Source organism: Camelus ferus, chromosome 6 (genome assembly GCF_009834535.1).
Source record: "Camelus ferus isolate YT-003-E chromosome 6, BCGSAC_Cfer_1.0, whole genome shotgun sequence".
Lineage (NCBI taxonomy): Eukaryota > Metazoa > Chordata > Mammalia > Artiodactyla > Camelidae > Camelus > Camelus ferus.
Genome location: NC_045701.1, coordinates 20,634,781 through 20,655,965, shown reverse-complemented (window position 1 = coordinate 20,655,965; position 21,185 = coordinate 20,634,781). Strand labels below are relative to the sequence as shown.

Sequence of the window (21,185 nt, the reverse complement as noted above, 5' to 3'; positions counted from 1 at the left end):
CTGACTACCACATTTCAATCTTTCCCTTTGGCATAATCTCCTCCAAGGAATCCATGTGTCATCTCTACCACAATATGGCCCCATGAACAATCCTAATCTCACCACCACATCCTCTTTCTGGTCATTTGGAAATAGAATCTTTGTAGAAAGCTTCATCCCTTCCCCCAGTCCCTTTACATAGCATTTTTCCTGCCTTGGCTGAACAACTTCCCCATCCTTAATGTATGAGATTTTAATCAAGGCTCCACTGCACCTTTCCTGACCGTGCATCATCCTCCTTGGTCCTTACCCCTACAGGCCAGAATCCAGGAAAGAATACAGAGGTGGAGTACATTGATGCAGCAGGGCTGTATGTGGGAGATTATGAAGGGATAAGCATAAATAAGTAGTATTCATATGGCGAGAGGAGATGCAAATGGAGGGGTGGATGGGATCTTGGTTCCTTCTCCCTCTAGAACTGATGTGGAAAACTGGCCATAAGGCCAGTGTCAGTGCCGCCTTAAGCATGAATTGTTCTTGAGCTGTGTCCTTGCTGGCGGACAAATGAAGAAAAGCGTTGCCCCCCAAAGTCCACCCACATACCATCTCGGTGCTTCAGACTGGCAGGTGGCAGCTTTTTGCCTTGGCTGCGGGCGTAGTCCTGAAGATTCGGGGCGCTGGAGGAGCCGCCCAGCACCGTGGTGCTGAACAGCCCCGTGCACTGTGAGCCTGCAAGGCCGGGAGCGCATTAGTAGCCACGCAAAGCTGCAGATACCACACAAAAGTACACACAAGTTACAGGACAACATCAAGACACACACATGTAACCATTCAGAGCCACCACCGTGTGGCCACTTCACATAACCACAAACAGCTTTCACTACTGTTTATACCTATACTGGGCAAGCAAAGTGTTTTCTCCTGAAAATCTACATGGCAGATACAAGAGACCACTGCAAATACAAGGTTAGTCATATTAGGGGACTCAAAGCTACTGGAAGAGATAAACTACACTCTCCAGGTGGCTCTCAGGAATGCTAAAGGAATAGGTAGATCCTTCTAGATCTCCCTAAATTTAATTCAGTGCTCCTTCCACTGGATATAGGATTTGAAGAACCCAGAAATCTAGTCCCTTTTAAGTTTAAAAGGAAAGAACTTTGATTGAAACTAGAGACTTAAGATTTGAGTATTCAACTCAAATTCCAAGTTCTCATAAGTTCCAATTCCTCCTAAGTTCCTCCATTTCCTCCAACATGTTTTTCATCCAACATCCCATCCCTTCTACCTTCCTTTAGACCTTTCTATCTTTCCCAAGAAAGAAAGCATGAGGCTCACTGAACTTTTAAAGCTGGAAGCGATTCATAGATCATCCATTTCAACCTTCTTATTTTAGTGATGAAGAAACTGAGATTCAAAAGGAATCTCGTTTGTCCAAGGTCACACAGTTTGTTAGGAGCTAAGCTGGATCAGAATCCAGGTCTCCTGACTCTCAGGATCAACTGTGTTCAGTTAGAAAAGAAATATCTATTTTTTCATGAAGAAGAAATAGAGCGTTTTTTTCTGAAGTGAAAATGGACACGAATTGAAAGGCACGTGAAGAGTCAGGTGATTATTTGTAGAACATGCCTACCATCTTCTGGGTCCCCTAGTAAGGAGGACCTGGTGAGCAGAAAACAACTAAAAAGACATGTTTTTTCTGCTGTCAAAAGTTGACTGTCTTTGAAGTCCTATGCTCAAAGCCAGATGCTCACACACATAACTTCAAAGAAAGCAAAGAGAACTTTTGCCAATAAGAGGAGTAAATAAAACCTGAAAAACCCCTGAAGCAAAATCAATCAAGCCAGTCACTGTCCCAAATGCCTGATCGAGAGTAGGACTGGGGCTCCATGGCCCCCTCTCCTACTACAGCCCACGAGGACAGGACGGGCAGGAAGAAACAAGATTAACATCCAGCTTTGTGGGATTTCCCCCTCTCCTTCCAAAGCCATCTTGGCCAAGACCCTGGGTCTGGCCTGGGAAGTTAACATTCATAGGGGAGATGGACAGAGTGGAGATGAGGTCAGTTTCTTATGAGCCCACAAAGACGGGACATGATTTCAGGGGTCCTAGCATTTCAGGGTCACCACAGAAATCAAGAGGCTTGGATGGCTGATAATTTCCACCCTGGAATTAAGGGCCACTCCTCTTTGTAGCAATTTCTCCTACCTTTCATGCTCAAACAGGCTCTAGAAGAGGGTTCCAAAGAGAGATAAGCATTGCTAAATATGTTTGCTTTTCTTCAGAGAAGCTGAAACTAGCTGGCTCTATCCCAGGCCACCCCCAAGCTTTGTTCTACATTTACTTCCTCCACTAAATAATTTTCTAATGTAGTCCTGCCAATCCTGCCCTGCCCAGTCCTTGGATCATCTCAGAGGGTAGTCTCTACCTTACCACCGCCATCTGTCCGCCGGACCCGTGTCCATACCTCCACCTCATTCTTGACAGCATTCCCACTTAACTGGGCCAGACCCACCTACCCTCCTTCCCAGCCTACCCGAAACCTATTCTTTACTGGGACTTGCAGGGAAAGAAGGCCGTATCACAGATCTATACATTTGTCATTTATTTGTCACTTATTTGTCACACATCAAATCATTTACCTCATTTCAGGGATCTAGAAGGCAACCTACTCCCATAAAATTAGCCTGGAAAGTTACCAAAACCTTTCTCCCTCTTGCTGGTCCAAATGCTGACCATTTTGGGACTGAGAAATTAGGTGCCAAGGAGAAAGGTAACAGAAAAATGAAAGGAGCTAAATGAAGAGAATAATAGGATGAGATAGAAAGAGCCAGGGAACCAAGTTTAGACCCACACTACTGTCTCTAACTGCCAGCTCTGGTTACTGGCTCACAGCCACTGTGTTCAAAGATAGTCCCTCCCAAGGACCACTCCCCACTCCCAAAGAATACAATACCCTCTGAGGCTTGGTCCTTCCTGCAGTCTGTGTTCTTAGGAAAGGTTGAATGATGTTCTCACCCCTCTCCAGGAATCAAAAAAATCAAGAGACATTCCCTCAAAGTCCTGAGAGAAGCCTCTGCCACTACACCAGTCTCAGATTTGTCCCTCAATTTTCAGGAAGGAAGGAAAAAAAATTACAGGATTAGGAGAGGATGAAGGAGAGGGCATGGAGGTAGGAGGGGCCACGGCAGGGATGTAATAAGCATAGGTCTCAAAGGAAGACATGGCACAAGTTCTCTAAATGAGGAATGTGACATTTATGGGGGCTGGGCAGTGGGTCACAAGTGCCTCTATTTACAGCTTTGTCTCTGATGACTCTGAAGAGCCAGAGTCCCCATGGCCCCTTGGGTCTGGGCTAGATTGGAGGGACAGATAAGGAACAAGAGGGGAAGCCAGAAAAAATGCCTTTCAGCCGGAGAAATGGGGTTTGTGTAGAAAACCAAAAGACAAACACCTTCCTGGAATGGAAACAATCATCTGGGATCAAAGTTCATACCTAAATATGGCTTTTCCCAACTCATCCTCCCTAGCCCCACCCAACAGTTTCACTGACTGGATGACCCCAACTCCCATGACTAAGGTTCCCCACAATAAAGCTCTAAAGAACAGACAAACAGCCCTTCCCAACAACAGGTGAGAGACGCTGGAAAACCATACCTAGGCCGCTCTGCTTCATCTCTGTCGGTGGCCGTGAAGATGAAAAGAGTCGGTAGCCGCCAGGCCTCGAGGACGAAGTCTCAGAAAGCACCTGGAGGAAGAGGGCCCTAGATGACCATTTTGCCACCTCAGCCAAGCAGTCTAAAACCCAAGTCCTGAATTCCTGCCCCTACAAAGTCAAGCAATGTCAGCAAGTTTCAGAAACAAAGAGTTCTTATGGGAAAAAAGGAAGCAAAATCTAAGAGTGTACTTTACAGAGGGGACTGTCCAGGGAATCCTTCTAAACTAGAAGGCACTTCTGTTTCCAAGATGCCTGTCCCCATGGCCCTCTAATCCCAAGTCTGAAAAGACATTATGCAACCATTCTCAGTTCTCATTAGAGCAGGGTTCCTTAATCTTATCTATCCTTCTGCAGGACTCAGAAAGTCAATCAGAATAGCTCAGCCTCAATAAGAAGTGAAGTCAGGACACCCTCTCCTCTTTCCATGGGCAGCTGTGGCTACAGCAACCATACTCAGTTTCTTATCTGAATGAAGAAGCACCCCCCTCCACTGCTAGAGACATGAAACTGATTTCTAAAAAGCCTACAAAGGCTTAATCACACAACCCCCAACACACACACATACACGCACGCCCACATACACACACACCCTCAACCATGTTCTGAGTCCCTACGTCCCAAAAGGCAAAGATAGAGGCAGGAAAGGAGGATGAGGTAGGGAGGGACACCTGTGTGCAGGATGCCAGGTAAGTGGTGGACACAGCCCGGGGCTGTAGGCCGATGGCTGGGGAAGGCCGGGGGAGGTCCCCTGACCTCCGGCGGCGCCGTCCCCGCAAGGGGATCAGGTCCAGGTTCCCCGTGCACTGCATGTTCATAACCTGCAATCAGACCGGGTGGAAAGCCGGTCACGGCTCCTTGAACACCCAGGCTCCCAAAAGCCCCAGTGCCCATTGGGCAGAGCTAGTTATAGGGCTGGAGAGGAAGATCACCTAGGGCAGGGCTGTTAGAAACATCACAGACTTTGTTTTCCAAAACAGTCCAAAAATCTGAGAGGACAAGAGGAGAAAATGGGATGAAGGGAAGGGTCATAGTTGATAAAGATAAGACTGCAAGTGCCTATAGTTTTAGAACAAGGACAGGAAATATTACTATTAAAAGACTGCGTGACCAAGGAGCAGAGAGAAGATTTTCCTGCAAAGCAGAGGAGCATATCTTGGGCAGCTATCACCCTGGAGAGCCATGGTGTAAGCAGCACTGGTATCTGAAAGGAAGGGATGTGATTACAACAGGAAACTTCCTGTAGGCCTGAAAAAAAGAAGTCAGTCTCTTCAAGTCTGAGAGATGATACACTGAGAGCTGTGCTTTGCCTGGATGAGTCTAGAACAGATACTGCAGTGTTTCTTCTCAGCTTTCTCCTAAATCTGAACCGTGAACTTTGGCTGAACCTATGGAAGCTAGTTATAGAATCTTCTGAGATATTCTAAAGTGGAAAGACCAGTTCCTTTAAAACAGAGAGCTAGTTCAAGTCAGGTGAACAGATTCATCTGTCAAAGCAGGACCCAAATCAGACAGTGAAGGTCCCCGAGACAGAGATCAATCATAGGGTCAAAAAGAATGTCACTGGGCCCAAGAGGGAAAGGATCTTTCCAGGAAAAAAGTCCAAAACAAACAACACAAAGTGAGATTTAACAACAGTTCCTTCCTGTGACTAGAGAACCAGAACCAGGACTAGAGACAAAGTCCCAGGACAACAGAACACAGACCCAGGCTGATAAACCTCATCAGAACAAAGGAAAGACAGACAGACCTACAGACTTGATTTCCTTTCTGGGATGAGAGTATAGATAACCCAAAATGGACTAAATTAAAGTGCCACATACTACTGTCCAAACTATAATGTTTACCCACGACAACAAAGAGATGGAGAGGGTCTGCCCTTTAATATTAACTGTATTGTTATCATAGCTACTGTTTACTGAGCATCCATATGGTGGGTATGACTTGCATTTTATGGAAAAAAAAATTTAGGCTAAGAGAAAGTACCTATCCAAGGTCACACAGCATCTAACTATCAGACTGATTTTAGCCCAGAGTTCACGCTATTTTTTTTTTTTTTTACTATATTTCCTTTTAAAGAACTGTTTTTTCAAACCCATCCAGAGGCCTCCTCCCCAATCTCATTTCTTAAAGTCCTTATAGCTCAGGCACCCCTCACTGGCATGTCTTTAGCCTCAGAAGCAGCAGCCAGGCTTAAATTAGGAGCTTTATTGGGAGACCAGCTGTGAAAGAGAGACTAAGTAAAACATATTCATCAGGGGCAGGAGGACTCTGTTTAAGGTCCCAAGAATTCCCCTAAGGGGATTCAGAGGATTCGTGGGTGAGAACTTTCACCACTTCTTTCTCCCAAGCCCCTCTCATTACCTCCATGGAGCCGGCTTTGCGGTTACGAACGAGGGGTGATCTCTTGGGGAGGCCGGGGCCCTCTGAGGGCTGGGGTGAAGTCTGCAATGCTCTGTCTGGCTCATCTGATGCCTTCCCCGGGCACAGGTCCTCCATGCTGCCTTGGTCTGTTTTCATCTCTTCGTTCTACCCAACAACAGGCACAGACAGGAGAGGTGTTAACGGCCTCCAGTCTCCTAATCCCAGACTCCCCAGCCCTTTTACCTCCCTGTGCTGTTTCCAAGTTTCCCACCGCTTGTTTCCTAAATCCTCCAGTCCCAAATCCCAGCACTCTGACCCACCTCAGAAGAAGCTGGACGGAATCCACAGCCCGTTGGGGCACTGCCTTCTTCCTCAACACCTTTCACTCCAGGGCTGAAGTGCAGCTCCACGTGGAACCGCTCCTCTGATAAGGGATCCTACGGGGCATCACCAGATGAAGGGGCAGTTGAGAAGCTGGATATGGTGGTGAAAGACCAGGCAGGAACAACAGAGAGGAACTCAAGAGGATACCTCCTCCTTGGGCTGAGGTTTCAGAGTCTTCCCGCACTCTGGGGCTGATCTACTATACCTCCCTTTAACTACCGTCTCCTGTTACAGGGCCCTCATGCCCTCACCTCCACGTGCCTTTCCAGCTTCAAGTTCTAAAATCCTCCCCATCCATCTCCCACAAGAATTCAGCCATGCTGCAGAGCACACAGCAGCACATTTAAAGATATCTTTGTGAAGCTGGTTGAAGAGGGCTTCATGTGTAACAATGCTTGACAGAAGAAGACTAATTATAACATTGTTCCGAATTCCATATCCTCCCTAATGCCAGAGCTATAGTGGTCTCTCTCTGGCTCAACACCACCCCCAAACACTTCTTCTGTTCTAGGAGGGACCTCCCGGGTGCTCTCCGTCATGCTGTGCCTAGTCTACCACACCTAACTGGATTCTACAAATTCTAAGGATAAGAAAGTTTTTCCCAAAAAGGGGATGGAAGAGAAAGAAAAGGCCCTCTCCTCATCCCAGCCGGTTAGCTGCTCACCCTGTGTGTTGTCCTCATAAAGCATGATGACAATCTGGGTCATGTAGTTGAGCTCTGAGATGGCACTAAGATAAGCCAAAGCTCGCTGCCATTGTGCATCCTTGGTCTCCTGCCGAATACAAGGAGAGGTAAACCAGTGCCCAAGAACAAGGGGGTCAGGGAATGGGCAAGGAGACAAGGAGAACAGGGGAAGCTTGCAGCAAAAAAAAAGCTTGAGGAGGAGAGTAAGAGAATGCTGAGAAAAGATGTTCATAGGCTGAAGGAAGGAGGATCCTTACATCAAGAAGTCCTCCATAACGGAAGACACTGAGGAGGGAGTGGACGTGGCTTTCACTGGTGAAATAGAGCCGTGTTCGAACATGGCGGCCTGGGGAGAGCACTCCTCTGGAGTACCTGAGGTAACAGCTAAGTTCACTCACACTGTCATGTAAGCCTTTTCCTTCTCCTCCACACACGCCCTCCTCCCATCTCAAAGACCTCCTCTTCTTTCCATCCCAGGACCCCTCCTATTCTTGGTTCCCCAAGCTGTCCCAGCCTGGGTTCCCCCAAGAGCTCCCTGGCACGCCCTCCCTCCATCCAGCACCCCACCCAGCCCTCCCTCACAGGGGATGCAGCTTGTTGACAGACTCATCCTCGTGGGTTCTCTGCAGGTCAAGTAGTATCTTCCGCAACAGTGGAAGACAGAAGCCCACAGCAATTTCCAGTTTCTCCTCCCGACTGATCCCGTACTCCTAGGGGCCACAGGCCAGGAATAAATACCTCAGTGAATCTTGTTTTCCTCTTGCCTCATACACCCAGGCCCAAGATCACGCTGGCCTTCACCTCAGGTCTAGGGCTTCTTTCATATCCACCACATTCCCCCTCTCCAGGTTTCTCCTCAGTTAGCCTCCTGGGCTTATTCAGAGCCAGGGTGGACTTGTAGAAGAACTGTAGCAACTCAACGAATTCCTTCTCTAAGTTTCCTTCCCTTGGTTCCCACACCACCCCTCCTTTCTACCTTTTCTCTCCTTTCTTCCCCAGTGCCCCTATCCCCAGGCTTGATCCCTTCTGTGAGACACACCTGGGGAATGACCACATCAGCCAATGCCTTAGAGAGACGTAGCAACTCTGCTGTGCCTTGAAGTCCCAGACTCCCATTGTGCTGCACATCATACTTGACACAGTCATAGATATCAGGGATCTTACTGATATCATAACGCCCACTCTTCTGTCGAAAGTCACGCTCCAGCTTGCTCCAGCGCTGCAGCATTAGCTCTAGTGTCTCACTGTGGTAGAGCTGCAGGTCTGGAAGGAAGATGGATGACAGTCAGAGAGAGCCAAAGATTTGACCCCTCACCAAAGATCCTAGCCAGTCTGAAGCAGAACCAGAGAGAAGAGGATGCCTGGTCTCAGACATGTAGGAGAGGACACAGGATTGCCTGAGAAACCCATCCATACATAAAACCTTGGAAGAAAGATAGTAATATTCAAACCCACCTGCAGACCTGGGATCCTGCAGCCGTTCCTGGATCTGGTGAGTCAGGTTTTCAATCAGGGCAAATACCTGATCACAGACTTTCACGGGATTCTGGATAACAGCCATGGAGTTGAGTAAGGAAGTGCTTCCCGTGGGAGCCAGCTATGGAGAAGAGGGAGAGGAACAGCAAGATGGGCTCAGGGCCAATTGCTCAAAGTTCTGTGCGCTTACAGAGTGCCGGAAAATAAGCTCTGTCTGCCGGCACACTCCAATGAGCATTCTTAGACCACTGGGAATACTAGCAGTTCAGATGAGGGGACTCCTCTAGCACAGTCATTTAAAAAGGCTTGATCTTAAAAACCTTGGAGTCCAGAGGAAATAAAACAGATCTAGGTTCTTCTCTTGGGGATTCTAAAATATGCATGGAAAATACTGGGAATAAAGATTAAACCAAAAATCCCTTGAAATCTCCCCACAGAATGTTTTCATGAGTGGGTAATAATGATAACATTATCTTATTCCTCTAAACAAGATGCTAGCTTGAACCTAGAACAGAGGTGCTGCCTCAGAACTACATTCCAAGGCAAGCTTTTAGGACAGTTGCAGTCACGGAAGAATGGGGAGCGGGGAGGAGACTGCAGGTTGAATGCACTCATTCTACCTCAGTCCTCACAAGATCCTTTCTTGTTGGCAAAAGGAAGCAAGGAAAAGAAAAGGTGCCATAGCTTTTTTGGATTTGACATTGAGCAATGGATTGGGAAATAAGGGAGCAAGGTCCTGCCTACCCCTACCAAGTCCTGCTTAGGGACGAACACAGAAAATGCCACTCTCCGGGCAACGTGCTCTGCTACTTAGCTTAGAGCATCCATCAGAAATAATTACACAACGGTAATGAGATGAGGAGCTATGAGTGGGAGGGGGATAGAAAATCACTGTCTGGCATGTGATCCCCAGTCAATCATAGCCTGGATACACAGGAAAAAGGATGGCATTGGGTAGTGGCATCCACTGTGATTAATACTGTGAGGCAGTATATCACAGGGCCCAACAGTCTGGGCTCTTGAGTGAGATTCCTTGGGTGACCTTGGAAAGGCTGCTTAAAACCTAGGCTTCCTCATCTGTAAAACAGGGAGAAAATAGTACAGGTCCACAGCTCTTTCGGTGGATTAAAGATGGCCTTTAACTCTTTGTCACACTCCCCTTTCCTTGAATCTGGGCTGGCCCTGTGACTGCTTAACCCACAAAAAAAATAACAGTTTTGCTGTGCTAATTCTGGGCCTTTGTTTTAAGAAAGCGTGAAAGCTCCTCTGCTTTGGAGTAGTCCTATGCTACCATTTATGAAACCCATCCAACTACCATGCTAGAGAAACCACATGGAAAAAACACATGGAGAGGAGAGGTTCTGAGACTACAGGGAGATCATGAAGAGGGAGACAACCCAGCTGAGCCTCCAGACGTGCCAGACGGTTCCTGCCCCAACGTCTGGACATCTGGGCAATTTTAGGAAAGACCTTGAGCAAGACCAGTTGAGCTTAGAACTGTGAGTAAGATGATAAAATGGTTGCTGTTTTAAGTTACTGAGTTTGGGGGTAGTTTTTTATATAGCAATAGGTAACTGAAATACTCTTCCATTCAAAATCCTAGGGACCAGCTGTATTTTGGAACTGAGAATTTTTCAGACTTTAAGAAGTTAATACAGTACATATGCCATGTGTTATATAATACCTCCAGAAGGGTCGCGGGCATAACCAAACACATTTATATTTCTGCAACAAAATGTATGACTATTTACACTTAAGAGTCTTATCATGTCCGGTTTTGCTGCTAAATGAATCTTTGTGGCAAAGTTATTTAAAAATCTTTTTGATTTGATTTTTGAAATTGTGGATAACAGACTGTGGACCCATAGTTACCTCAAAGGGTAAGGACTAAATGATTAAATGAATGGAAGGCATGGAAAAGAGTGCCTGCCACGTAGTAAGTTCCATTACTGACCACTACTATTTAGAATACTAAGAATGTGGGCTTGGGGGTGTGCTGGGCACAAAGATAGGAAGAGCTTGACCTGATCATAATCCTCAGGGCCAAAGGGTGCGTCCTGCTGCAAAATGTGGTGCAGCCGAGCCTTCACCCGGTGCTGGCAGCTGCTCAAGGAATCGCCGTCACTGTCCAAGAGCCCATTCATGTTGGCACTCTTCACCATTTGTACCAAAATGGGTGTCAACTCTCCTTCCAGAGCTAGAAGGCCCTGGAGGGGAAGCAAAAAGTCTATTAGTTTTCCTTCCAGTCTAGTTCCGCTAGGCCTAGATGGTTCTAAAGCTCAAACGAGAGCTGGCTTGGTGGCTGGGATACAGGTCAAGGGGCCTACCCCACTAATTATTCTCAGTAGTACAGAATGGGGTCAGACACAAGCAGAAAATTCTCTGAGCTGGCACACAAACACCCTGAAATTTCCCAACTAGTTCTCCAAACGCTGCTTCTCTACCTAACGGAAGCTGGGACTGTGGGAGAGCTGTGGTGCGCACCTTAGCAAAGGCAGCAGCAGTCATCTGGACACGGCCCTCATCAGAGGCATAAATCTTGAGATCATGGCGGAAAGTGCTATGGAGACGAAGCAGCCCACAACCAGGGAAGCCAGCATAGTCACCTGGGGGCAAAGGGGAGAACCAGGAATGTATGGCTATAAATATGCAAATGCAAGGAAGAATGATCACTTCTCCTTTAACTTCCCCATTGTTTCTGTCCCTTCCTTTCCCCAACTTATTCTCTAATCATCTTATCTCAGCTCTGCTAGGTATTTACCTCCCAAAACACTCACCCTGTCCTCCAGGGTACATGCAGCGAAAAGCTCTCCCCAGCTCCTCAGCCTGAACACGGCCAGCAGGGGTCAGTTCTCCACCCCACTTCAGTACCAGCAACAGAGATGGGGCCAGAACTGACCCCTGTGGATCTGCAGGAATAAGGGGCAGTGAATAGGTCTAGATCCAAAGAAAACAGTGGGGATATCTAAATGCTAGGTCTTCTGAGGAGCCCAGAAAGATAATTGGGGGTAGAGGTCGCCTAAGGGCTCAAGAATAAAAGATGTGAGTGGTAATGGGAAGGGGCATTACATCTCACCTGGCCCCTCATTAGAAGCTTTTACTCCATGAGGGTAGTAAGTCAACTGCACCTTCCGGTTGATACCTGAGAAGTGACCGTACCTGCAGAATAAACTCACAGTTTACTTTCTAGCCCAGCATCGCTTCTTACTGTTACTGGCTCCCTGTCCTCTCCCCTGTCTCACATCTCCAGCACAGACTTCAGCTGCTCCAGTTTCCCAGTCTTCTCCTCAATCTCACCACCTGGCTCTTTCTCCAGTTCAGCCAATAGCAGCCTTGTGATGTCCAGCACCTCCTAGGGGAGATAATAGGGTATCCATGCAGGAGGCCAAGTCTTCGCTGGTTACCCCTTCAGCCTGGTCTCTCAACGAGGCCCCCAATCCCATACCCTCTATCTTTCCCATAGCACGGCTCCTCCCAGCCTTACCTGTAGCTGCTCTGGCCGCTTGAGTTTTAATTTCCCTGTCTTGTAGCCACCGTGTTTTTCAAATAGACTGAAAAACCTGAAGATAAGAAGAAGCTTCAGTATGGGGTGAGACAGACAAAAGCCTCTGGGAGGTGCCCCTCCTCATTTCCCTCACAAAACCCTATCTGTCTAGATCAGGATACTCTGCCTACCTTGGGTGTGTCACCTCCATCTTCATCTTCTGCTTTGGGGTACGATCCCCATGACGGATAATTGCAATGACACAACGAAGTTCCATCCTGAGATGACAGGGAATGTTGTTAGCACCTCTCCCCTATCCCACCCCACACCACCTGCCACTCCATCCTACTCAACATGTCAAGGAACAGAGGGAAAACTATCTGAGATCAGGGACACAAGTAGGATCCACTAGTCAGACGGTACAGGGTCAGGAAGTATCACTGGTCTGACTAAGATGCCTGAAGTAGGTTGCTCCAGGTTTTTAACTTCTACTTTTGCTCACATAGTGCCAGATGTGGTAGGGACAATGGGAATGTCCTCAGCCTCTGTGGGGATGGACCATGGGATCTGGAACTGCGGGGCAAGCTCCCGCATTATGGTGTTCCTAGAAGGAGAAATATGAAGAAGCCATGTGAAAATGAACAAACCAGAGCTACACGTGTGAATGAAGCTCACAAAAAGTCACAAGTTGGAGAATAACACATTAATATAAAGTCTAAAAACATGCCAAAAAAACCCCAACCCCATATACATAATAAAGATATGAATAAATACATGAGAATGACCAAATGAAGGACTGTGGTTGCTTCTGGGTGGGAGGGAAGGGGATGTTATTAGTAAGGGGTATGTAGGGGCTTCAAATATATTCTTAATATTTTATTTCTTAAGCTCAATGGTAAATACATGGATACTCACCATATACATCATTCCTCATACATTTTTAAATGTTTTAAATACTACATGATGAATTTTTTAAAAGTCAAGTTATAAAACAGTATTGCAGTATGATCACACTTAGTACAATAAATATAGTTTATTATTACACATGGCAGAAAAAAGACATATTGTTATGTCTAAAACAGTTAACCGTAGTTACCTCTGGGGGGGGTGCAGTGTTGGGAAGGTAAAAAGGGCTAAGGACCCTTTCTCTACTTTCCTTTTTCATTGTTTAATCATTTTTGCAATACTTAAAATATAGGCATACCTTGGAGATATTGTGAGTTCAATTCCATACCACCACAGAAAAGTAAGTATCGCAATAAAGTGAGTCATACAAATTTTTTGGTTTCCCAGTGCGTATAAATGTTTACAGTATACTGCAGTCTACTAAGTGTACAATAGCATTATGTCTAAAAAAAACAATGTACATACCTTAATTAAAAAATACTTTATTGCTAAAAAATGCTAACCATCATCTGAGCCTTCAGCGAGTTGTAATCTTTGCAATAGTAACATCAAAGATCACTGATCACAGATCACTATAACAATAATAAAAATGGAAAAGTTTGAAATTTTGTGAGAATTACCAAAATGTGACACAGAGACACAAAGTAAGCAAATGCTGTTGGGAAAATGGCGCCAATAGACTTGTTCAATGCAGTATGTAAACCTTCAGTATGTAAAATACACAATATCTACAAAGCACAACAGAATGAGGTATGCCTGTAAAATAAAAACTCTAATTCCCTTCTCTAAGCCCATTCTCCCCAGCCCAGACCACTGTGTCCCTTACCCCAGAATCTTGGCACAGTCATCGTAGTATTTCATCGAATTCTTGACAAAACTAAAGCCATTGACATCACACACAAAGGAGTGACCATTGGCACGAAGAAGGTCAAAACCACAAACTGTTTGCTGCAGGGGAAAGAGGCAAGCTGAGAACAAGAGAGCCACTCTTCCCTCCCAGGGCCCCCTTGCTCCCATCTCTCTGTCATTCCACAGCGCCCCCCCCCCCCCCCCCGCCGCACCGCCCTGACAGCCCCCTCGCCAACGGGCCTTCCTCCACCTTAAAAGCTACGCAGACTTTCCTGGCCACCAGCTTTTCCATGGCCGTCAGCATGACTGGATATCGAATCTCTTTCCCTTCACTGTCTCGTTCAACCTTCCCATCCAAAGCTGGAGATTTTCTGGCTTCAGCATGGGCATAGTCTGGCCCCACTGTATACACCTGCAGGTACATAGCATCACTGAGTATGCCCACAGCTCACCCTGCATATGAGAAAGCAATATGAGCACTAGGTCTGTAGACTAGTTTCAGAGTGAAAAAAGAAAAACAAAACAAAACAAACAAACAAAAAACACTTAGCATCAAGAACAAAGAGACTGACATTTTTCTTACTGAGCTCTACTGAAGCATCATTATGAAGGTTTCTCCTTGAAAGTCCAGCACTGTCATCTACTACTTATTAAGAAATAACTTACCAACATTATCCCATTCCCCACACGACCCTTGCCTTCACTCTGATAATGACGATATAAATATCTAATTTCCCAACTCCTTATCTTCGCCTGAATATGAAAGCCAATCATATTCACACTTTATTGTCTATGACCCCTTCCATACATTTCCACTTGCTTACCAAGCACTCCATCCCACCCAGACATTTATAACCTCTTAAATCCCTGTATCCACCATAACCTTGACATCTGTGCCATCTGTTGGCATAAACTCCTCGTAGATGTAGGACCCTGTCTTCCGGACGCTGCTCTCAGGAGAGTAAACGCTGCTCCGACTGCCAATCTTCAGGAGAAAAGGGGAAAAAAAAAGTGTTGCCTCTAACTTGTCCCCAAATCCTCTGGCTTCTCTCCCTACAACCTCATTCTCATCTATTTCTCTGAGTCCTCAAATGCTCAAATGTCTCCCACACCTTACGGAAGAGGCGCTGGCTTCCTCCTCCAGCTGAGCTGGGGTAGTAGATGTAAACGTTGTGGTCCTCTGCACTCACTGGCTTCTCCACGAAGGGCTTGGGAAAGACGGCTCCATTTACCTCTACCTGGTCTTCACCTTCTATCAGGTTGCACTCTGAAAGGTAGGTGTATAGTCATTCCTAGGGCCTATTAATATCAACTCCCATTTCTCTTAATTTTACTCTCCATAACCCTCAAGTTTCCGTGACCATATCTTAGTAGTAGATACGATCATTAATATCTACATGAGAAGTCCAAGGTTCTGTCAAAAGACCTATGGCTCTAGCTCTACCCATAATCCAGTAACCAAAGCCTTACTGAGATGGGTGGTACATAGATGTCTAGAGGATGGAAAACTGGGCTAAGTCACAGAAAGCAAGGCAGGGCAGGACTGGACAAGGCCAGGTACTCACCCTCAGGCCGGGCAGGGTCACGGTTGAGCACAGCATATCGAGGCAGATCAATACCCTCCTCCTGCAGGATCCGGTACACCTCCCTCCTGTCACCCCCGAATAAATTAGCTGGGAGAGGTGGGGGATGGTGACCAGGGGAGAGGCTGGGGATTTCACTCACTCAGGAATTGGGAGATATCCATGTACAGAACTCAACAGGGTATGGTACAAAAATTAAGCAATTAAGCATGTTTGTTTGACTCTGCCCCTCCCAGAATAGGTTCTCTAAACAGGCATGATCTCAGGGCCACCCATCCCACCGGTCAACAGAAAGCTATACCTATCTTGGATGTAATACTGCATAGCCAGGTCATTGATAAGAAAAGGGTTTCGAAGCTTGGAGTAAGCAACAGCCTTGTCCAGAGGAAAGCCTGGGAGGGAGAAAGGAAACAGACCAAAGAAAGAAAGTGAACAGACAGAGTGAGAAAACAGCAAGAGAAATAGAGAGACGTATTAAAGCTATTCGTTGCCCCTGGGTCCTTTACCCAACCAACCCATCTTCTCCCTCCCTCACAATTTCTCAAGTCTAAAATATCCAACAGGAAAAAGTAAAAAACTATTTTTAGGATCCTTCCAGGGACCAATTCTGTCAGAGACTCCAAGAATCTTAGAGCTGTCCTGAGATCTGAATATGGGCTTTAAAGTGTCCCCCAGCAACTCCTCCAGGATGTAGGGAAAGAAGTTCCCTGTGCACTGTTCTCTAGTGTGCTGGGAAGAGCTGATGACATCTTTACCACTTGACAGTCAGAACCTCACTTCCCAGTCCAGCATTCCCAACACCATTCCTTCCCATTCTCCTTCACAGACACCAACCTTTGGAGTGGAAAGAGATGAGGCAGTGGCAGGATGGCCAGTTTTCCACAGGTTCATTGAGGATCACATCTTCTCCCAGGATGATAACAGTCAGGTAGTCAAACCTGCAGAGTCGCTCTAGGATTTGGGTCATTGGCTTGGACTTGGATTTCTTGGTCATGGCACAGATGCCAACAATGATCTGAGGTTCAGGAGGCTACACAGAGGGAGAGCTGTCAGGAACTCAGGAACTTCCCACTGAAACCATCCCTATCAGGGAACACTGTCTCATCTCCTTAGAGCACAGAATTTCTTGCCAGGACTTCGGATCTATGTGGTAAAGGGTCTCCCAACTCAGGCCTCTTTGATTGGGGTACCTGTAGGGGGTCCCATGGCCATGGTAGGAAATGTGTACTCAGGCAGCAGAGTCAGAGAACCAATAATCACAAGACAACAGGAGGAAGGCATGAGGGCACGGGCTTCAAAGAGAGGCAGCTTAACCAATTTCCACTGCGCTTCCCCTTAATTAGGATAGGGCCTGTTTATAACAGGGAGTCTATGCATCTGGAAAGAACAGAGGGCTGTCTCCATCCAGTGGAATCTCAATGCTCTCTGACAGGGGACATTTTCTCTGGTCTTACCACTTCATCCTCCTCATCCTCAAGGAGCTCGCTGTCACTCTCTTCAGTCCTCATGCCTATTCCACGGGTGCCCAGCCCCTCATCTCCAGCTCCAAGGAAGAAGTGGGCTGTGGCGTTCTCGCCCTCACTGGCCGGCAATGACCACATCCCCGCCGGAGCACCCACTCATCCCGCTCTGCAGTGAAGGGTATCCCATTAGCTCAGAATCCAAGCCCCATGGCAGTGGGTGGGATGGGGGATGGGGAATGAGAAAATTAGAGGGAACTACAAGGGGTCTAGGGGAAACAGGAAACAAAGCAAGAAGGATCAACAGAAGAGGAAACATGTGGGCTATGACTTGAAATGACTAAAGATCTCTAAGAGAAAAGCAAGGTCTCCCTTTTCCTCTCTGTTCACCCCCCCCCCCAACCATGAGACTAGTAAGAGGATCAGTAGATTAACCCTTACAGTGCTGGCATGTCCCTGATTCTGCCAGCAGAAAACACCACCAACTCCAGCAGCAAATGGGAAAGGCAGTTCCTCATGGAAGGCTACTGTTGGTTCCTACCAGAAGAGAAGATTAGAGTGACATTTCAAACTTTGCATTCATACCAAAATGTTTCTGGCCCTTCTCTACTTCCCCACAGTAGTGCTGAACTCAGGAATTTAATTCAAGGACAGAGGAAGAGAGCTCATTTGCCTTTTCCTTTAACCTCTATCTTCATTCCTACTAAGCATTAACTAAAAAAAAATTTATCGAAGATACCCTATATTTAAGCATTACATCAGAACATTTAAATCCCTTATGCCCCCTGTCTCTCCTTTACCTGCTTTACCTTAAAAGACAGATGCCCAAGTCTCAGAAAATCTGTTCAAAGAAAGAGGTCTAGTGCTAGCTGGGAAGTTGAGGACACAGACATCCATACTACAGCCTCCAACCCATCCTCAAACTGAAATTTCAGTGTTCTCTCTACCATCTCAGGGTACTACAGACCCAAGGCTGGTCTAGGCCTAGGTCCTCCACACCAGAAGCTTCAATGGAAAAAAAAAAAAAAAGTCCTACCTACAGCCATAATCAGTGAGAATATCTTAACACTTAAAGTTGAGTCAGAACAACCTGGCAGCTCCAGTTCTGCATACATACACCTAGAGTAGTGGTTCTTAACCAACTGTGATTAGACTGTGCAGGGGACATTTGTTGAGAGGTACTTTTGGGTGTCACAACTGGGGAGGTGCTACTGGCATCTAGTGAGTAGAGGCCAGGGATGCTGCTAAACATTCTCACATGCACAGGACATTCCCCCACAACAAAGAAGTGCCCAGTCCAAAATGTTAGTGGTGCCAAGGTTGAGAAGCCCTGCTGTAGAGAAACTCTCCCACATAAGAAGATGTGTGCAAGGATATTCATAACCTTACTGCTGGTAATGGGAAAAACTGGAAACAACTCAGATGTCACAAGTAGAAGGATGGATAAATACAATGTAGTATATGCAAATGATTGACTAATAGCAGTTATTAACAATGAATCAAAGTTATATGTAACAACATGGACAGCTTCCAAATGCAAACTGCAGAGATATACATGCAGTAAAATTACATTTGTACAAATAAAAAATACTAATATATCTATGACTGTATACCTAATTAGAAGTATGAAAACAGGCTGGCAAGGAAGACATCAAATTCCTGACAGTGGTTACCTCTGAAGAGAGGGGAGAATAGAATTGAGAAGGATTCAAATGGAATTTTACCACCTTACCTATAATGTTTATTTCAATTTTTAAAATCTGAAGCAAATATGCAAATGGTTAACAACTGTTAATACTAAATTGTGGGGATATGAGTTATCTGCTGTTTTTTTCCAAAAATGGTATTGAGTCACATCAGCAATTTTCCACCTTCTCCAAAAGTTCTCAGAAATACTGATCAATGAGTCTAATGAAAGCCACAAGCTCTGTAAATAGAGTAATTTAGTCTTACAGACTTTTAAAAGTCTTCAATAACTACTTTCTGTATTTATATTTTAAACCACTACAAGTGAGATTTATAGCTTTGATTAGAAAGTTATAGCTAATCTTTATATAGACCTTGACCTTTCCAGTCTTCACCATCTGCTTTTCTCTGTTACTCAGCCACCATGGGGGCACAACATTCTTCTTAGACAACATTTCCACTTGTGCTCTCCAGGTCTTATACATACAGCCCCCTCCTGACTATAGGCTGGTTCTCTGAATTTCTTTTTGGTGACCTGACCCAATTTTCATAACTTGCGGCGTTCTAAACATCCCTGTATGGTTTAAGCAAGCAGAATTTTGTTGCACTATTTATCCTTTCTCTGAATCAGGAGATTTCTCTATGTCTAAGATTCCTAGACCCTCACACTTTCTTCCACTGGTCCTTCCTGGTTTTCTACTGAATGTACACTGTCACATTCTTGAAAGTCTGTCATAACTCTGTAACAGGAGATGGTAATAAAACGGCGAAGGAGAGTTTGTTCATAAATATGGGGCTGAAGAGAGATGAAAGGTCTAAATTCATAGTTAACAAAGCAGAAATAGAAGCCTGACAGAAATAGCTATGAAATAAGCCAGGATTTATTTAGATGTACCTCTGGGAGAAGCTGGGGTTTAAGGTGGTGTTCCAAGAACCATTGCCCTGTATTCTGTGTTCTTCTCACCTTCCCCCTCTCCCCTAATACTTTGTTGCAAAAGAAAAGAAAACTTCAGACTCCACAGCAGGCTAAAGGGCAGTCTTACTGAGGCCTGAATCAATGTGGAAGCGAGGGCCGGAGAGTAGGGCGAGGGCCGGAGAGGAGGGAGGAGATGTGGGGGGGGGGGGCGCAATCTTCTCAGAGGCCTCTAAGTTAAATTAGATCCGGAGAAGGGATAGAAGGGAGGGTAAACCGTGTAACTTCTTTAACCCTTAGAATCTAAGACTGCTTGTAGTAGTCCTTTAACCACAGTGCACTTGACAGAGGGTTCCATCAGTGGTGAAAGAGAAAGGTCAGTTACAGAGTCCAGACGGGAATCCAGAGTCCAACACAGTGAAACTCCTCAGGTCACCAACACTGCCTCCTCAACAGTGGACCCCTTAGTTCTTCCTTGATGTAATTTTTAATCCCTCATACATACCCTTATTCTGACACTAATGATCTGTGCTGGTGCCCTTGCTCTCCGTATCAATTCACTCATATTGCTTTCTTTCCCCAACTTGCTAAAAGGACCCTTCACTGACTCCCCTAACCATTCCCAACACAGGCTGCTGCCCTCCCCCTCCATCACGGATCAACTGATCCAATTAACAATGCAACTAATTCTCTGGCTCACTGACTCCCCAGCCTTAAACATTCCGTCAAGCCCCCAGATGAGTCACCACACTTGGTAACATATTTATGTGGAAGCCTCAACGATCCTCCACAAAGAGTGTCTGAGATCCACTCTTTCCCCCACCTACCCTCTCTCCAGACTCCAGTCTCTCCTCTCCGCCACGACCCCTTCCTCAAGCGGATCCTCCAGAGTGACTCCACTCCCACGCCTCCTCACACAGACCTCCCCACCCAGAGCCTCCCCCCTGCTGACGGCCCTGCTCAGCAGGACCCCCTCTTCCTCACGCAGACCCTCGCACACCCACCTCTCCCTCTTCCTGACCCCCTCCTCTGTCCTCTCCTGACACTGCTCCGGGTCACGATTACCACCTCCCAACCCGACTCCTCTAGTCTTTGCCCGCCCCCGCCTTCTCCGCCTCACTCTCCCTTCGCTGACATTGAGGCGTCTCCGCTGGGTCTCTTTCCAAAGCTGCCCCCGGCCGCTTCTAACCAGGGCCCTCAGCGCTACAACCGGAGCCCACTCTACCCAGCCCACCCCCTCAGATACCGCCCCCAGCCCCCAGCCACTCCCCCACCGCCCCCGGCCTTCACTCACCCGCCTCTCTGCGCTCGCGCAGCCGAACCTGCCGGCAGCGACACCTGACAGCGGCCCAATCAAAGCGTGACTTCTCTCCGGTGCCACCAATCAGCGGAGGGCGCGCACCGGCAGCAAAGTCAGGCTGCGTTGGCCGGCGCTTCTGCGCGGAGGAGGGTGGCCTCTAGTGGCTCTGAGAGTGAAGTGCAACCTGATGTTCTTGGATTTCTAACTGCGTCGCCACAGTCCAGATGCTTGGTCTAGACAGAGACTTTCCAGTGAGACGAAGGGGGGTAGGAGGGGGACGAAATGCAGAGGAAGAGGCAGAGTCTGTGCCGTTGCACCTCCTTGAGGACAAAGGCATGTCTTTTGTTTGATTTATAAAATAAAACGGGGTATGATATACATAGAGATCCAATAAATGTACTTTG

General features: G+C 46.6%; 1 protein-coding gene across 12 annotated transcripts in view; it reads right to left on the bottom strand.

Annotated features, from left to right (window-relative positions):
- Positions 1-20,877, bottom strand: part of PPIP5K1 (diphosphoinositol pentakisphosphate kinase 1) — a 35,941-nt gene extending 15,064 nt beyond the window's left edge. For 2 of the 12 annotated variants that reach the window (XM_032481351.1, XM_032481356.1), the window contains exons 1-28: positions 20,776-20,877; positions 17,324-17,419; positions 16,877-17,051; positions 16,257-16,452; positions 15,724-15,814; positions 15,405-15,490; positions 14,952-15,106; positions 14,723-14,824; positions 14,090-14,251; positions 13,817-13,938; positions 12,587-12,688; positions 12,276-12,362; positions 12,085-12,160; positions 11,843-11,952; positions 11,677-11,759; positions 11,378-11,509; positions 11,085-11,206; positions 10,625-10,807; positions 8,580-8,721; positions 8,164-8,387; positions 7,707-7,834; positions 7,382-7,496; positions 7,104-7,212; positions 6,376-6,491; positions 6,056-6,220; positions 4,363-4,512; positions 3,634-3,724; positions 583-708 (exon numbers count right to left, since the gene is read on the bottom strand). In XM_032481351.1, the coding sequence (XP_032337242.1) occupies positions 583-708; positions 3,634-3,724; positions 4,363-4,512; positions 6,056-6,220; positions 6,376-6,491; positions 7,104-7,212; positions 7,382-7,496; positions 7,707-7,834; positions 8,164-8,387; positions 8,580-8,721; positions 10,625-10,807; positions 11,085-11,206; positions 11,378-11,509; positions 11,677-11,759; positions 11,843-11,952; positions 12,085-12,160; positions 12,276-12,362; positions 12,587-12,688; positions 13,817-13,938; positions 14,090-14,251; positions 14,723-14,824; positions 14,952-15,106; positions 15,405-15,490; positions 15,724-15,814; positions 16,257-16,452; positions 16,877-17,023 (3,322 nt within the window). In that variant the 5' untranslated portion in view covers positions 17,024-17,051; positions 17,324-17,419; positions 20,776-20,877. Of the gene's footprint in view, positions 1-582; positions 709-3,633; positions 3,725-4,362; positions 4,513-6,055; positions 6,221-6,375; positions 6,492-7,103; positions 7,213-7,381; positions 7,497-7,706; positions 7,835-8,163; positions 8,388-8,579; positions 8,722-10,624; positions 10,808-11,084; positions 11,207-11,377; positions 11,510-11,676; positions 11,760-11,842; positions 11,953-12,084; positions 12,161-12,275; positions 12,363-12,586; positions 12,689-13,816; positions 13,939-14,089; positions 14,293-14,722; positions 14,825-14,951; positions 15,107-15,404; positions 15,491-15,723; positions 15,815-16,256; positions 16,453-16,876; positions 17,052-17,323; positions 17,420-20,308; positions 20,471-20,616; positions 20,636-20,775 lie in introns of those variants that run through there. The other 10 variants (XM_032481360.1, XM_032481361.1, XM_032481355.1 and 7 more) reach the window with 9 other exon arrangements.
- Positions 20,878-21,185: the final 308 nt, after the last annotated feature.